The 18,650-nt window shown below is 42.6% G+C and overlaps 1 protein-coding gene across 4 annotated transcripts in view; it reads left to right on the plus strand.

The window, feature by feature from the left end:
• The window catches only part of NFATC3 (nuclear factor of activated T cells 3), a 152,693-nt gene that overhangs the window by 130,842 nt on the left and 3,201 nt on the right, over positions 1-18,650 (plus strand). Inside the window, exon 10 of one of the 4 annotated variants that reach the window (XM_007993866.3) lies at positions 11,586-14,528. The exons of 2 other annotated variants lie outside the window; for them this stretch is intronic. In XM_007993866.3, coding sequence (XP_007992057.1) covers positions 11,586-11,686 — 101 coding nt within the window. In that variant the 3' untranslated portion in view covers positions 11,687-14,528. Of the gene's footprint in view, positions 1-4,847; positions 4,952-11,585; positions 14,529-18,650 lie in introns of those variants that run through there. One more of the 4 variants, XM_007993863.3, reaches the window with a different exon arrangement.

The following is an 18,650-nucleotide window of genomic DNA, read 5'->3' on the forward strand; positions in this document are numbered from 1 at the left end:
ACTGAATATTGTGTGTTGATTCTATATTTTGCAACTTTGATGACTTTGTTAGTGCTAACATTTTTTTGTTTGTGTAGTTTTGTTTGTAGAGTTTTATATTTATACTATCATGCCATTCGTGAACAGAGATGATTTTATCTCTTCCTTTTTAATTTGGATGGCCTTTATTTATTTGTTTGTTTATTTTTCTAACCTAATTGCTCTGGCTAGAACTTCTAGTGGTAGGCTGGTAGAAGTGGTGAAAGAGTGAGCATCTTTGCTTTGTGATCTTAGGGGAAAAACTTTTGTTCTTTGTTGATAATGACAGGAACTAAGGGTTTTTCATATATGGCCTTTTTCATATTGAGGAAATTCCTTCTATTCTTCGTTTATTGAATGTTTTCATCTTGAAAGAGCATTGAATTTTGATAAATGGGTTGGGCGCGGTGGCTCACACCTGTGATACCAGCACTTTGGGAGGGTGAGGCAGGCAGATAGCTAGAACCCAGGAGGGGGAGGCTGCAGTGAGCCGTGATTGGGATGCCACTGTACTCCAGCCTGGGCAACAGAGTGAGACCCTGTCTCGAAAAAGAGTACTTTCCCTGCCACTGCCAAGTCAAGTGGAGGCAGAGGCTTGGATGTGTTCACGATTCGACTTCACCCGTAGACCACCACCATGGCCAAGGAAGGTGTTGTTGGGAGGTGTAGTGGATGTTAATACTGCTTTACAAAAGGTGTTGAAGACTGTTCTCACCCATGGTGGCCTGGCACGTGGAATTCGCGAAGCTGTTGAAGCAATAGGCCCATCTTTTTTGTGTTTGCATCCTACTGTGATGAGCCTATGTCAAGTTCATAAAGGTTCTTTGTGCTGAACACCAAATCAACCTAATTAAGGTTGATGGCAAGAAACTAGCGGGAATAGTTAGGTCTCTGTAAAATTGACAGAAAGGGAAAACCCCATAAAGTGGTTGGTTGCAGTTGCGTAGTAGTTGAAGAGTACTTCAAATGCAAGAAATGAACAAATAGAACTCTGGCTTACCCCCCTCTTCCCCAACACACACACACACACACACACACACACACACTCACACACAGTCACACTCAATCTGGGCACGATGGTTCAATCCTGTAGCCCTAGCACTTTGGGAGGCCGAGGTGGGCAGACTGCTTGAGCCCTAGAGTTCAAGTCCAGCCTGGGCAACATGATGAAATCCCATCTCTACTAAGAATACAAAAAATTAGCCAGGTGCTGTGGTCCCAGATACTTGGGAAGCTGAAGTGGGAGGATTGCTTGAGCCTGGGAGGTAGAGGCTGCAGTGAGCCATTATTGTGCCACTGCACACCAGCCTTGGTGACAGAGTGAGACCTTGTCTCAAAAAAAAAAAAAGAATTTTTACAAATGCTTTTCTGCATCTGTTGAGATGATCATGTGGTTTATAAATTAATTTTTGTAGTGGCAGGGTCTTGCCATGTTGCCCATGCTGATCAGGAATATGGGGTTTTTTTTGTTGTTGTTGTTCAATTAATTTGACATATTACTTTAATTGATTTTCATTTGTTGAATCATCCTTGCATTCTGGGAATAAAACTCCCTTGGTCTTAATGTATCATCCTTTTAATATGCTGCTGAATTGTGTTAGTGTTTTGTTGATTTTTTCATCTATGTGAATAAAGAATATTCTGTAGTTTTGTTTCTTTCTTTTTTTTTTTTTTTTTGAGATGGAGTCTTGCTCTGTTGCCCAGGCTGGAATGCAGCGGTACAATCTCGGCTCACTGCAACCTCTGCCTCCCCAGTTCAAGCAAATCTTCTGCTTTAGCCTCCCGAGTAGCTGGGACTACAAGCACGCACCACCATGCCCAGCTAATTTTTTTGTATTTTTAGTAGAGATGGGGTTTCACCATATTGGCTGGGCTGGTCTCGAACTCCTGACCTCGTGATCCACCCACCTTGGCCTTCCAAAGTGTTAGGATTACAGGTGTGAGCCACTGCACGCAGCCTTTTCTTATAGTATGTTTTTCCGGCTTTGGTGTCAGAGTAAATTCTGGCCTCATAGATGAGTTAGGAAGTGTTTCCTCCTCCTTAATTTTTTGTAAGAGTTTCAAAAGAATTGAAACTCTTTTTTCTTTGTTTTGTTTTGAGATGGAGTCTCGCTTTGTCGCCAGGCTGGAGTGCAGTGGCGCGATCTCAGTTCACTGCAACCTCCGCCTCCTGGGTTCACGCCATTCTCCTGCCTCAGCCTCCCAAGTAGCTGGGATTATAGGCACTCGCCACCACGCCCAGCTAGTTTCTGTATTTTTAGTAGAGACGGGGTTTCACCATGTTGGCCAGGATGGTCTCGATCTCCTGACCTTGTGATCCTCCTGCCTCAGCCTCCCAAAGTGCTGGGATTACAGGCGTGAGCCACTGTGCCCAGCTGAAACTCTTCTTCTCTAAATGTTTGTTGTTGTTGTTGTTGTTGTTGTTGTTGTTTGAGTCGGAGTCTCGCCCTGTTGCCCAGTCTGGAGTGCAATGGCATGATCTCGGCTCACTGCAGCCTCCGCCTCCTGGGTTCAAGCAATTCTCCTGCCTCAGCTTCCTGAGTAGCTGGGATTACAGGCACCTACCACACGCCCAGCTAATTTTTGTGTTTTTAGTAGAGACAAGGTTTCACCATGCTGGCCAGGCTGGTCTTGAACTCCTGACCTCAGGTGATCCACCCGCCTCGGCCTCCCAAAGTGCTGAGATTACAGACGTGAGACAGTGTGCCCGGCCCACTTTTGTAAATGTTTGGTCAAAGTTTTTGTGATCAGGAGAGATGAATGAGGTATATTTTGGAGCTCACAAAAGTGCTTCAAGGAACTAGAAGGATTTTTGAAGCACTACGAGTTTCTGTAAAGCACAATCTGAAAGTACCACTTAATTCATCCACTCACAAAAGCTCCCATAGTGTGTGTTGGCCTCTTGCTTTGTTCCTGGGCTGCTTTCTTATGATTTTTATGCTGCTCTACCTGTAATCACACGTTCTATACCTTCAAGTCTGTTTTGGAGGATTCAATTGTGGAGATTAGGAACCCCCAAAAAAGAATATTTTGATATTTTCAGTCTTTAAAATACTTCGCGCACACCGTAATCTTTAAATCACCTCTGAGAACTAGGTGAGTGATCTCAGATTAAATAATAAACAAGCTTAAGTCAGAAAAATTTTGCTTAAGCAAAGGATTTCTGGATTTTGTTTTGTTTTGACCCTTAGGGTGCATTTTGTACAGATTGGCTCTTCCTTTGTTTTTCTTCTTTTATCTGCTTAAAATGAGGGTATTAGTTAGTGTTCATAGAGACTACATGCAGATTTTTCCCTTCTAAGAAGGTTAGGTCCTTTTGCTTGAAGTTGTACAACAGAGGCCAAGAATAATTCCTTATAGGCAAAAAGATGAGAGTTTGCCTATTTTGTTATTGTGTTTTAGACTCTTGGGGCATCTGAATGCTTTAGCCAGTACTGCAAAACTGACCAGTGGTGACTCTTCTTTTGTGTAGTGACTTTCAAACATTTTTGACAACTGCGTACAATAAAAAACCAGGTTTATGTTGTGACCCAGTACACAAAAAATATATACATATGCAACTAATGTTAAAGTCTCACAAACCAATTCTTAACCTTTATTAGAGGAAACGCAGCCTGCTATCTTCTCTTTTGTTCTATTTTTTTCTCTTTTTTTTTTTCTTTTTTTGAGACGGAGTCTCGCTCTGTCACGCAGGCTGGAGTGCAGTGGTGCAGTCTCGGCTCACTGCAAGCTCCACCCCCCAGGTTCATGCCATTCTCCTGCCTCAGCCTCCTGAGTAGCTAGGACTACAGGCCCTGCCGCCACACCCAGCTAATTTTGTTTGTATTTTTAGTAGAGACAGGGTTTCACCTTGTTAGCCAGGATAGTCTCAATGTCCTGACCTCGTGATCCGCTCGTCTCGGCCTCCCAAAGTGCTGGGATTACAGGCGTGAGCTACCGCGCCTGGCCTATTTCTTTCTCTTTTTTAAAATACTAGTTTCAACTTGAATTGATTTCATAAATTTCTGATGGATGTGAACTTTAGTTTAAAAAATACTCCTCCAGCCTGGTGTAGTGGCTCACACCTGTAATCCTAGCACTTTGGGAGGCTTAGGTGGGCAGATCACCTGGGGCCAAGAGTTTGAGACCAACCTGTCCAACATGGTTGAAACTCCATCTCTACTAAAAATACAAAAACTAGCCAGGCGCGGTGGCAGGTGCCTGTAGTCCCAGCTACTAGGGAGGCTGAGGCAGGAGAATCACTTGAACCCGGGAGGCAGAGGTTGCAGTGAGCAGAAATTGTGCCACTGCACTCCAGCCTGGGTGACAGAGTGAAGATTCCATCTCAAAAAAAAAAAAAAAGTACTCCTTCATGACTCAGATTTGTCTGTACATACAGTTTTCTGGGCTGCTACCTGTAGAGATTTTGATTTTGTGGTTTGAGTTTATATTTTTATAAAGCATTGAGGAGTTTATATTTTTATCAATTGCCCAGATAATTCTGATGTAGCCTTAGCCAAGTGTTTGGGAACTACTAATAGATATAATGTAATAAAAACTAGTTTATTTAAAGCTAAATTTATCCCTTAAAACCACTGAAAACCATAATTGTAACTCAAAGTTATTGTCCTTCAAATTTTTAAAAAATCATCTTAGTACCTAAGCTGTCTGAACTCCAATATTTATATTATCTAGTAAAATGTGGAGAGCCATTTTATGCAGTGATTGACGAGTAAAAGACAGTTAAATTTCTTTTGCTTATAGAAAAAAAACAGGCTGGACACTGTAGTAGATTAAGTTTACCCTCTGGTTTGTTCCATTCAGTAGTGATGTTGTCTTCTTTGACACAGACCAATTTATATCTGACTTGGAACACCAGCCATCAGGTTCAGCAGAGAAATGGCCTAACCACAGTGTGCTCTCATGTCCAGCTCCTTTCTGGAGAATCTAGAGGGTGAGTGTTGATTGAAATGTGTCATTGTTTTTGTGCCCAAGTCTGGTATTTGCATGCAGTGGCTGGATTTGCATGTGCTACAGAGGAGGGGGTATGCACGGGCACTTTCTAGTAGGCCCACTCATTATCTTTGGAACTACACTTTGACTAAAAGACTCTGCTTTTTAAACTTAATCACGCTCAGGCTCTTACACTTGTTCTTATGATTTTATTATTGAATGAAAGGCAAGTGTTGACTTAGATTTATTAGACCAAAGCAGAAAGAGGTTCCATATCTGTGAATTCTATGGTTTGGGTGCTGAGTAAATTTGGTTGCTGATCAGGTTTGTAAGCCTACTCATTCCTGGGTCAAGTACTCTTAGGTTTTGATGTGAATGAAATCAGGAAATTTTGTCCATTTTTCAGAGGCAACCCAGAATATTTATCCCTAGCCTGCCCTGTGGGCCCATGTTTGCACTTCTGGTAGTTCTCTGGGGCTCTACTTGGAAGGAAGCTGTAGCACTAGAGCCAGTTAGTCTGTGTCTAGGCTTAGGCTTCTAGACTCAGCAGCCAAGGAGGAACGAAGCTATTCCTTGCTGTCATGTTGGCTCCTTTCTTCAAATACTGTCAAAGCCACTTAAGAAAATATGTGATAGAAATTATAAATATAAGGGCCGGGCGCAGTGGCTCAAGCCTGTAATCCCAGCACTTTGGGAGGCCGAGACGGGCGAATCATGAGGTCAGGAGATCGAGACCATCCTGGCTAACATGGTGAAACCCCGTCTCTACTAAAAAAAAAAAAAAATGCAAAAAAAAAAAAAGAAATTATAAATATACAGATTATAACTTCCTAAATGCCATTTGAATTTTATTTTAAAATGAATTTGGATTTGGAAGGGGCCTTGGAAATCATGTTCACTACCCAAACCTTTATATTTAGGTTTCTGCAGCCTCCTGATGACTTATCAGGCAAGATACCAAAACCCTGGCTTCTCCCAGAGCTGGGCCTACCCTGGTCTCACATCATTCTTGTCCAGCCATGAGAGGAGTGGTAACTGAATTCCTGCATTGAATGTATATAACACTCTCAGGAGAGTTATAACCAGAGGATTTAAAATAATTTCCTCATATTAGGGGTGAGAAAATAAGTTGCAGAAAGATTAGTTAAGTCACCCGAGTCACATCACAGCTAAACCAAGACTAAAACTTATTTCTTCCAGTGTTTAGCCCAGTGTGCTTCCCATGTGTGAAACAACAAGTTGGTCACTGATAATCTTGGTATGAAGGAAATATTTCTGTGAAGTGATGGGATCAATGGATGACCGAGTGAATAAGTGTGAGAACATAGAAGAAACAGCAGTGTGGTAGACAACTCCTTTAAGATGTTAAGCCATGAAAGAAAGAATTAGATACAGAGGGGAATGTGGGGTCCAGTGTTTTTATTTGCTTGCTTGCTTGCTTGCTTGCTTTTTTGAGATAGAGATTTACACTTTTTTTTTTTTCTTTTGAGATGGAGTCTCGCTCTGTCACCCAGGCTGGAGTACAGTGGCATGATCTTGGCTCACTGCAAGCTCCACCTCCCGGGTTTACGCCTTTCTCCTGCCTCAGGCTCCCGAGTAGCTGGGACTACAGGCGACCGCCTCCATGCCCGGCTAATTTTTTATATTTTTAGTGGAGATGGGGTTTTACCGTGTTAGCCAGGATGGTCTTGATCTCCTGACCTCGTGATCCGCCCGCCTCAGCCTCCCAAAGTGCTGGGATTACGGGCGTGAGCCACCGCACCCGGCTGTGATTTACACATATTAAGTGCTGATGAGAAGGATCTGGGGAGATGAGTTGATAGGGACAAAGAAGTGAAGAAAATTGATGCAGCAAGGTGTTCAAGGGGATCCAGAGCACAGGTAGTGGAATGGATCCTGTGGATTTTTGGGTCTGGAGCTCAGGTTTGGCCCTTAGAGGTAGTAGATTTGGGAGTCAACAGTGGACAAGATTATTCAGAGGAAAATGTACAAAATGAGAAAACAAAATAGGGATGAGGATTCTTCTGATAATTTTGAAATGCTTCTGAGTCCCCACATCTTAAGCCAAATTGAGAGAAGTTGTTTATTTTTTCACATTTCAGCTTTTGCTGATAGAAAAGAGTACATGCTGATACTTGAATATACTTTCAAGTACCTGTGTACTGTTTACTCAGCTGGAGATTTAATGTTTGTCTTTGTAGAATGTTTTCCGTTAAAAACATTCCTAGAGGAAAGATTGTTATGACACTGATTATAGCATCACACATAGAAGAGGTTTCCTTTTTTTTTTTTGAGAGAGAGTCTCGCTCTGTCACCCAGGCTGGAGTGCATTGGCACCATCCATACTGGCTCACTGCAACCTCCGCCTCCCAGGTTCAAGCAATTCTCCTGCCTCCCAAGTAGCTAAAATTACAGGCACCTGCCACCACACCTGGCTAATTTTTTTTTGTATTTTTAATAGAGATGGGGTTTCATCATGTTGGCCAGGCTGGTTTTAAACTCCTGACCTCAAGTGATCCGCCAACCGTGGCCTCCCAAAGTGCTAGGATTACAGGCGTGAGCCACCACACCCGGCCAAGAAGAGGTTTCTTAAAAAGGAAGAAGTCTTAAAAGGACTAATTTTCCCCCTCAATCCATTGGGTGGGGTGGGGGGAAGGTATAATAATTTTCCTTTACTAGTATTAGAGCTAATGTTAAAAGTGAATCTCTGACCTATTGCTGGTGAAATTTTTTATATTAAAAAAAGTAAAGGATATCTTCAAATCATTGTGCATGTGTTTTTAATCTGTCCAATGGTAGGAAGCTGTCTAGAATTCAAGGTGAAATTTAAGATAACTTAGTTAAAAATCTATCAGTCCACCCCATTGTATGAGGTAAAAAGAAGAAAAAAAATAATTAGGCTTGGATGCAGTAGCTCATGCCTGTAATCCCGACACTTTGGGAGGCCAAGGCAGGCAATTACTTGAGCCCAGGAGTTTGAGACCAGCCTGGGCAACATGGCGAAACCCCGTCTTTACAAAAAAAATACAAAAATTAGCTGGGCATGGTGGCTTACGCCTATAGTCCCAGCTACTCGGGAGGCTGAGGCAGGAGGATCCCTTGAGCATGGGAGGTGAGGTTGCAGTGAGGCAGGATCATGCCAGTTCACTCCAGCCTTCGAGATCGCGCCACTGCACTCCAGCCTGGGCAACAGAGCAAGACTCTAGTCTCTGTCTCAAAAAAAAAAAAAAAAAAAAAAATCTGGCATAAAAGAGCTCAAGCTGGTTTTCTTGCTTATAATGCTTATTCTTCCTGTGTTATAATTATGGTGGTAAGTTTTATTTTTGTTAGTAGTATTAGCTAAGTTAGTATAATGGAGATCTCAAAGAAATTTCCACATAGGAAATTTCTCTCACACCTCATGATAATTCAGAGATCAAGATTCCTTTCAATTTGTTGTTCCTCTTTCTCCTTAGGTTTTGTCAAAGCAGAGCAACCACTTAGTCATGACTGAGTCTTAGCCCCAGGAAGGGATGGGAAAAGGGGAGGAACAAAGAAGCCAAGGAAGTGATGAGGAAGATACATACGTCACTTTTGTTCACATTTCATTGAAGAAAACGAATTACATGGGCCATACCTAGCTACAATGGGGAAGCCAAGAAATATACTCTGTAGCTGGGTGCCAGTGTGACTAACTAAACCTCAATTACTGTGGAAGAATGAATTAAGATAATTAGCAGCCTATCATAGATACCTTCTAAATTTTCAGGAACTTATTTCTGTCTGTAGCTTGAAAAGTCAAATTAATGTTTTTTTGGTTTTTCCCTTTTTTTTGTTTTATTTGGAGACAGGATCTCGCACTATTGCCTAGGCTTGAGTGCAGTGGTGTGCGATCATAGCTTGCTGCAGCCTGGAACTCACTGGGTTCAAGTGATCCTCCTGCTTCAACCTCCCAAAGTGCTGGGATTACAAGCATGAGCCACCACACCTAGCCAAATTAATCAGATTTTGAAAAATCCAAATTAATTCCTCAACTCATGCCATAAATAGGTGAATTCAGTTCAGACATGGTGACTCACCTATTATCTCAGCATTTGAAAGGCTGAGGCAGACAGATGACTTGAGTTCAGGAGTTTGAGACCAGCGTGGGCAACATGGCAAAACCCTGTCTCTACAAAAAATTTAAGAAAAAATTAGCCAGTTGTGGTGCTGCTTAGGTTGCAGGTTGCAGTGAGCCAAGATCGTGCCACTGCACTCAAGCCTGTGTGACAGAATGAGACCCTCAAAAAAAAAAAAAAAAAAAAGTGAATTCAGTATTTCCTGTATTTAGTTTAGATGGTGCTTTTATAACAATTGCATACATGTAGGCTTCATTTTAAAAAAACATTTAATCTTTATTTTATAAAAATAACATCTCGGCTGGGCACGGTGATTCATGCCTGTAATGCCAGCACTTTAGGAGGTTGAGGCGAGGTGGGAGGATCAGTTGAGGCCAGAAGTCCAAGACCAGCCTGGGCAACGTAATAAGACCCTGTCTCTATCCTCCCCAAAAATAAATTAGCTGGGCCGGGAACGGTGGCTCACGCCTGTAATCCCAGCACTTTGGGAGGCTGAGATGGGCGAATCACAAGATCAGGAGTTTGAGACCAGCCTGAACATGGTGAAACCCTGCCTCTACTAAAATACAAAAAAGATTAGCTGGGCATGGTGGCAGGTACCTATGATTCCAGCTACTCAGGAGGCTGAGGCGGGAGAATTGCTTGAACCCGGGAGGTGGAGGTTGCAGTGAGCTGAGATCATGCCACTGCACTCCAGCCTGGGTGACAGAGCAAGACTCCATCTCAAAAAAAATAAAATAAATTAGCTGGGCATGGTGGCACATGCCTGCAGTCTCAGCTACTTGGGGCAGGGGTATGAAGCAGGAGGATCACTTGAGCCTAGGAGATCATGGCTGTAGTGAGCTATGATCACACCACTTCACTCTAGCCTGGGTGGCAGGCTAAGACACTCTCTCCTAAAATAATAATAGTAATAATAATAATAAAATAACACCTTCACAAAATTGTTTACCCAGGGAATTAATACCTTTAATCTTCAGGCTCAGGAAAAGAAAGAAAAGATTAATGTGACCAACTGGTGAATGTTCATTGTAGCTTCAAGAGGAAATAACATATAAGTGGAGTCTAATAATACCCAAAAATCCTTTACAAAGTTGCAAATTAGAAAGGTCCGTTGGGATTTTGTGTATGTGGCAATGTGTATCTACTTCCTTCAAAGAGGGAGTGCCCTGGGTTACCCTACCCCTCTCTACCTGGTTGTGAGGTTCCATACTATATACTTGTCAGTTCTAACTTTGAATTCTTAAGCATGGGAAATAGCTCTAAATAAGAGGCCTGTTGGTACTCAAGCACCTCATTCTTGTGTGTAGAAATAGCATTCCAGTGGACTGCCAATTTGAACATTTCTTGAATAGGAACATTTTTTTTCTTACAGCAAACATTATTGATAGTTCTGACTACTTTTGTTGTGGTGGCACAGGCAAATTTAGATGTTGAGGTAATGGAAGTCACAGATGGTGGCTGCCAAAAGTGTGCCAGATCCTGTGACCTACATAACCTGTTAGCACCCTTATTGAGGACTGTTCACTCTTGTTCTAGGCTTTTAATTCACTTTGCTCGTTAAAGGGAGGAAAATGAGGGCCGGGTGCAGTGACTCATGCCTGTAATCCCAGCACTTTGGGAGGCCGAGGTGGGCGGATTACGTGAGGTCAGGAGTTTGAGACCAGTCTGGCCAACATGGCAGAAACCCCATTTCTACCAAAAATACAAAAATTAGCTGGGTGGGAGGCAGAGGTTACAGTGAACCAAGATCACACCACTGCACTCTAGCCTGGGCGACAGAGTGAGACTCCATCTCAAAAAAAAATTGGGAAGAAAAATGATAAAATTGTACATTAGGGGCATAAACAATTCCTTATACTCTTATCTTAATTTGGTGAAAAAATAGGAAGCCACATAACATACCTAGTGGACTAGGGTTTATTTTTACTTTTTTTTTTTTTTTTTAAGAAAAAGGCAAATTGTCATGGCCGGGCGGGGTGGCTCACGCCTGCAATCCCAACACTTTGGGAGGCTAAGGTGGGTAGATCACGAGGTCAGGAGATCAAGACCATCCTGGCTAACGTGGTGAAACCCCGTCTCTACTAAAAAAAAAAAAAAAAAAAAAAAGCCGGGCATTGTGGTGGGCACCTATAGTTCCAGCTACTCGGGAGGCTGAGGCAGGAGAATGTTGTGAACCCGGGAGGTGGAGTTTGCAGTGAGCCGAGATCATGCCACTGCACTCCAGCCTGGGAGACAGAGCAAGACTGTTTCAAAAAAAGAAAAAAAGAAAGAAAAAAATTGTCCCTTTGTTTGTTGGCCAGGCTATTCTTGAACTCCTGGCCTCAAACAGTCTTCCTGCCTTGGCTTTCCATAGTGTTGGGATAACAGGCATGAGCCATGGCACCTGGCCTGGATTATGGTTTAAATAAATCAGCAAATTCATGCATATATCCATTCAAAATGACTTGAAAAATTAAATTGTAAGCAGTATTTTTAACAACTTAAAAATTGTGCTTATCAAGATTGTTAATGACTTAAATTTACATTACATCATAGATTTGTTTACCATTAATAATTTTGACTTGCTTCATTTGAGACCTATGTTTTGGCCAGTCCCAGCAGGAAGATATCTGAAGAATCTAGAGGTGAGAGCCTGAACCCAGAGCCCTCGGCTCGAGGGAGAAGTGAGGGAGAAGGAAAGCAGAGGACTTGCATGATTAACACTTGGTTCAAGTTATTGCTAAAGGTCTGTGAAAGCACTTTGTTGCAGTTCTGACTCCCTAGCCTAAAATTCATATTCAGTGCTCACCTGTAGCAATTACGTGAACATGATTTTTGTTGTCATTGTTCCAAGTCCCCAAATTGTATTAAAGATTCAGTTGGCAAGTAATTTTATTTAGTACTCAATATATGTAAGCTCTAGGGATTCAGGGGAAAACAAGATAGAGAAAGTCTGCCCCATTGGAACTTAAATCTCCTGACTGCTGGTGAATTTATAAATAAGTGAATCCTGTAGTATAATGTATGGTTGCGTATAGTCGGCTTGAGTGCTACTTTGTGGAAAATCTTCTGACTTTAACATAGTCTTGAAATCCTAAACTGTCAGGAACTTTCCAGGTTCCTTCAGCTAAGTAAGGTGAGGCACACCAGGCAAGGGAACAGCAGAGCTTTGATAAGGGGGAGCAGAAATAACACAGCATTGAACAAGCTTCTGTTATAAACAATACCACATGCCTATTTTAGAAAATGATGGTTTCATCCTTACGTAAGTATACTTGGTAAGTGGATGGACAGTGCTCGATATGGACCCTCATCGTCAGGAAAATGTAAGCATTGACTTCTTATAAGACATAGAACAGCACCTCAGCTGGGTGCAGTGGCTCACGCCTGTAATCCTAGTACTTTAGGAGGCTGAGGCGGGAGGATCACTTGAGCCCAGGAGTTTGAGACTAGCTTGGGCAACATGGCGAGACCTCGTCTCTGCAGAAAAAAAAAAAAAGTCCAAAAATTAGCCAGTCATGGGCGTGGTAGCACATGCCTATAGGCCCAGCTACTCAGGAGGCTGAGGTGGTAAGATCACCTGAGCCCAGGAATTCAAGGCTGCAGTGAGCCGTGATTGTGCCCCCTGCACTCCAGCCTGGGCCACAGAGTGAGTACTCTATTGCCAAAAACAAAAAGAGAGAGAGAAAACACATCATGTGGTTTTTGATGATAAAGCACCATTTTAAATCAGTTTGTAGTTTTAAAACTTGAGCAGTGAAATACAAATTGTAAAAAGTATTTTTCATAGCAGCCTGGAACATCTTTAAAGTTACCGCCTTTGGAAGTGATAAGTGATAAGAAAAGATGATTTGATTGTGAGCCAGGTGCTTGCTTATATATTTGGCTTTTTGCCACTGCTATAACCCCTGCCTGAAATAGACACTGTGAAAATCAAATGACATGCATTAGTTTTAACATTCTGTGGTCCCCTTCCTACCTACCACCTAATGAACTTTCACTGTGCTTGTTCTAAATAGCTTCCAAGTGATTGTATTGAATTAGGGTCCATTTATTCAGTCATCAGGAATGGATGTTTCCTCAGTGGCAAGGTTCTTGCCTTTTGGGAGCTCATAGCCTATTTGGGAGACATAATGATGAGGAGGAATGTTAGAAGTCATGCACAGAGATTTGTGGGCCATCCTTGTGCTCCGTCTTAGCACAAGACTAGCCTGTAGAACCCCCAGAATCTACGTGGAAAACACTGTTCCTTGTATTTTTTGTGGCTTGAAATAACAGGTACCAAGGGCTGCCTTGCCTTCTTATGCTCCCTTTATATTCCTTCTCTGTGTACTATATAAGAGGTATTTTTCCTCTCCATTGTACTGATGAGGAAACTGAAGAGAAAAATATATTACTATGCAAAGCATCCTCACAACTTTTCATTTACAAAGAAGCTATTCTAGTGAGTTATTTTTAGAAAGTCAGGAGTAAGTTTAGTTTATATTCCATTATTCTTTGCAGCATCCATTATGAATGGTTAATAAATCCTAGCCTGGCAAATTTACTTAAATATTATCCGACAGGTCAGGCACAATGGCTCACACCTGTATTCCCAGCACTGTGGGAGGATTGCTTGAGGCCAGGAGTTACAGATCAGCTTTGGCAAAATAGCAAGACCCTATCTCTACAAAAAAAATTTAAAAATCAGCCAGGTGTGGTGGTGTGTGCCTACAGTCCCAGCTATTAGGTTGGTGCAGAAGTAATCACGGTTCTTGCCATTAGAAGTAATGCCAAAAACCACAGTTACTTTTGTACCAACCGAATACTTGGGAGGCTGAGGTGGGAGGATGGCTTGAGCCCAGGAGTTCGAGTTTGAGCTATGATTGCACCACTGCGCTCCAGTCTGGGTAACAGAGCGAGACCCTGTCTCTTAAAAAACAAAAAATAAAACACCGGGCGCGGTGGCTCACACCTGTAATCCCAGCACTTCGGGAGGCTGAGGCAGGTGGATCATGAGGTCAGGAGTTAGAGACCAGCCTGGCCAAGATGGTGACACCCTGTCTCTACTAAAAATAGAAAAATTAGCCAGGTGTGATGGTGGGCACCTGTAATCCCAGCTACTCTGGAGGCTGAGGCAGGAGATGAACCCGGGAGACAGAGGTTGCAGTGAGCCAAGATTGTGCTACTGCATTCTAGCCTGGGCGACAGAGGAAGACTCTATCTCAAAAAAAAAAAAAAAAAAAACTGACAAAGTACTTTATCAATCTGTATCTTAAAAAATTGCTTATCGGCCAGGCGCGGTGACTCAAGCCTGTAATCCTAGCACTTTGGGAGGCCGAGACGGGCGGATCACGAGGTCAGGAGATCGAGACCATCCTGGCTAACACGGTGAAACCCAGTCTCTACTAAAAAAAAAATACAAAAAACTAGCCGGGCGAGGTGGCGAGCGCCTGTAGTCCCAGCTATTCGGGAGGCTGAGGCAGGAGAATGGCGTAAACCCAGGAGGAGGAGCTTGCAGTGAGCTGAGATCCGGCCACTGCACTCCAGCCTGGGTGACAGAGCCAGACTCCGTCTCAAAAAAAAAAAAAAAAAAAAAATTGCTTATCGCTGGCCGGGCGCAGAGGCTCACACCTGTAATCCCAGCACTTTGGGAGGCTGAGGCAGGTGGATCACGAGGTCAGGAGATCGAGACCATCCTGGCTAACACGGTGAAACCCAGTCTCTACTAAAAATACAAAAAATTAGCCAGGCGTGGTGACAGGAGCCTGTAAAAAAAAAAAAAAGAAAGGCTTATCACTTAGTGATTATTAGCTCACCAGTATTGATTAATCTTCACTGTTTTGTAGAGTCCTTTGGCTTCAAGTCCCTACTTCTTTACTATTCTACATTCAGTACTAACCACAGCCAAGCCAAAGCTTTTTTTTTTTTTTTTTTTTTTTTTGAGAGTCTTACTCTGTTGTCCAGGCTGGAGTGCAGTGGTGCAATCTTGGCTCACTGCAACCTCCGTCCCCCAGGTTCAAGCGATTCTCCTGCCTCAGCCTCCCGAGTAGCTGGGATTACACTCGCCTGCCACCATGCCCAGCTAATTTTTGTATTTTTAGTAGAGGCGGGGGTTTCACCATCTTGGCCAGGCTGGTCTTGAACTCCTGACCTTGTGATCAACCCGCCTCGGCCTCCCAGAGTGCTGGGTTTACAGGAGTGAGCCACTGCACCCAGCCTTCATCCTTTATTTCTCTGCATACCTTTGAGTACTGCCACTTGAAAATTGTCTACTGACATAAAACTGTTGACTACTGCAGCTAAAAGACATCGTACTAATCCAACACTGTCATAGTACAAATAAAGGGTGTTTTAGATATATGAAATAATTTGTCCAAGGACACAACATGAAGTTAGTGGCAGAGCCTGAATTCAAACCAAACCTAATTTCTAGGCCACTCCTCTACTCACATATTTGCCTTCCCAGGTCCTATCTTCTCATCAGAGCACAATGATACTACTCCCACTTATTATTATCAGCCTCTGCTTTTCAGTGATATAACTTCTGTGCAAAATTTCCCCCATGCTTCTAGGTCTCTAGTGAGTATGAATATACCTAAATCTCTTCTTGCTCTGACCATTGATTGTAGCCCCATGCCCACTGATTTTTCCATTTGGGGTTTCTAATTTCCAATTCCAGACCTAACCTACCACCTTCCTCCTCTGAACTCCCCCTTCCCTGTTGTGACTGCACCATTGTTTTCTCTTTTAGTCTCAAAACTTTAGTGGTGGTAAATCACCACTTCTTTTATCTCCTTACCATCACACTTGCTCTCTCTCCCACTAGGATCACCACATTTTACCCAGCTCCTTTGCATTTTCTTTATCTCAGTCATTTCCTTCCATCTCTACATTTTGACTTCTAAGAACGCAACTGGTATTTTGAGGCTGATTCCACGAGCATGTAACTTTAAGGCAAATTATGTGACCTGTCAAAGCCTCAGTTAATTCATCTGTAAAGTGAGATAATATTTAAAGTATTGTGAAGATTAACTGAAATAAGATTTAATTTCAGTTGTAAAACCTAAACTATAAATGCTCAGTAAATATTTGTGGAATTAGTAAATATATATATGTATTTGGCTTCTAGTCCCTACTTTACTGTTCTACATTCAGTACTAACTACATTCAGTACACACACACACACACATATATATATATATTTTTTTTTTTTTAGACAGAGTTTCTCTCTTGTTTCCCAAGCTGGAGTACAATGGCGCCATCTTGGCTCACTGCAACCTCCACCTCCTGGGTTCAAGCAATTCTTCTGCCTCAGCCTCCCAAGTAGCTGGGACTACAGGTGTGCATCACTACACCCGGCTAACTTTTTGGTATTTTTAATAGAGATGGGATTTCACCGTGTTGGCCAGGCTAGTCTCGAACTCCTGACCTCAGGTGATCCACCCGCCTCGGCCTCCCAAAGTGCTGGGATTACAGGTGTGAGCTACCACGCCCGTCCTGAATTAGTAGTGTTTTTGTTTTTGTTTTTGTTTTGAGGCAAAGTTTCGCTCTTGTCCCCCAGTCTGGAGTGCAATGGCATGATCTCGGCTCACTGCAACCTCTGCCTCCCAGGTTCAAACAATTCTCCTGCTTCAGCCTCCTGAGTAACTGGGATTACAGGCGCGTACCACCACACCCAGCTAATTTTTTGTATTTTAAGTAGAGACGGGGTTTCACCATGGCCAGGCTGGTCTTGAACTTCTGACCTCAGGTGATCTGCCCTCCTCGGCCTCTCAGAGTGCTGGGATTACAGGCATGAGCCACTGCGCCGGCCTTTTTTTTTTTTTTTTTTTGAGATGGAGTCTTGCTCTGTCACCCAGGCTGGACTGCAGTGGCACAATCTTGGCTCACTGCAACCTCCACATCCTGGGTTCAAGCAACTGAATTAGTAAATATTAATTCCCTTCTCCTTATAACCATATGAGTTTGAGAAATTTTTGTTCTTAACTGTGGTAAACTAGAAAAGATTAGATGTTAATACTTGCAAGATTTTTTAAATGTTTGTTAGTGTTTCTTTGCTCTATGATCACATCAAATTCTAAGTATAGAAAACTTTTTGTTTTGGTCTATTTTTGTTTATAACAGCTGTAACGAGATATAATTCACATACCATAAAATTTGTCCTTAAAGGCTGGGTGCAGTGGCTCACACCTGTAATCCCAGCACTTTGGGAGCCTGAGGTGGGTGGATCACGAGGTCAGGAGTTTGAGACCAGCCTGGCCAACATAGTGAAACCCGTTCTCTACTAAAAATACAAAAATGTTAGCTGAGCGTGGTGGTGGGCACCTGTAATCCCAGCTACTTAGGAGGCTGAGACAGGAGAATCACTTGAACCCAGGAGGCGGAGGTTGCAGTGAGCTGAGATCACGTTACTGCACTCCAGTCCAGGCGACAGTTCGAGACTCCGTCTCAAAAACGAAAAAAAAATTTATCCTTAAAAGTATACAACTGAGTGGTTTTTAGTATAGTCAGAGTTTTGCAACTATTACTAGTATCTATTTTTATTTATTTTTATTTATTTATTTTTTGAGATGGAGTCTCGCTCTTGTTTCCCAGACTGCAGTGCATGGTGCAGTCTCGGCTCACTGCAACCTCCACCTCCCGGGTTCAAGCGATTCTCCTGCCTCACCCTCCCAAGTAGCTGGGATTACAGGCATGCATCACTACACCCGGCTAATTTTGTATTTTTAGTAGAGACGGGGTTTCTCCATTTTGGTCAGGCTGGTCTCAAACTCCCGACCTCAGGTGACCCGCCCGCCTCAGCCTCCCAAAGTGCTGGGATTACAGGCATGAGCCACTGCACCTGGCTACTTGTATCTAATTTTATAACTCCATTTTCATTACTCTGAAAAGAAACTCCATACCCATTAGTAATCACTCCCCGTTTCTCCCTCTCCACAACCTGTAATCTGTTTTCTGTCTCTATGGATTGGCCTGTTCTGGACATTTCATATAAATGGAATCATATATGACCTTTCGTATCTGGCCTCTTTGACTTAGCAGACTGTTTTCAAGGCTGAAGCATATATCAGAACTTCATTACATTTCAAGGCCGATATTCCATTTTATGGATAGAGACAACTTACCGTTTATCCATTCATCACTTGGTAGACATTTGGATTGTTTCCACTTTTTGGCTATTATTAATAATGCTGCTGTGAACATTTGAAAGTTTTTATTGTGGACATATGTTTTCACTTCTCTTGTATATATGCCTAGGAGTGGAATTAGCATAGACTTTAGTTGATAAGGCAAGGAATGAAATGATATGAGAACTAAAGTTTCTTATTGGGGGGATTTGGGATGTTCCCTTCTATGTTAGTTCCATAAGATGGAAATTCTTTGCTCTGGACCTCACAGAGCACTGTACCTCCCTGAGGTGCTTGGAACATCAGAGAAATTAACAGAAAAGCTAGAGCCTCCAATCAGAAAAGATCACAAACAACAGAAATGCCCCCACATAATAAAGAGTGCTTGTATTAGGATAGAGTAGCAAAATCACCCCCACATCACAGTGGTTTATTCTGACCAAAGCATTTATTTTCATTCCATTTATATAGGAGGTGGCATTGTAGAAAATAAAAACTTTCTCGAAGAGAT

This window comes from Chlorocebus sabaeus, chromosome 5 (genome assembly GCF_047675955.1).
Source record: "Chlorocebus sabaeus isolate Y175 chromosome 5, mChlSab1.0.hap1, whole genome shotgun sequence".
NCBI lineage: Eukaryota > Metazoa > Chordata > Mammalia > Primates > Cercopithecidae > Chlorocebus > Chlorocebus sabaeus.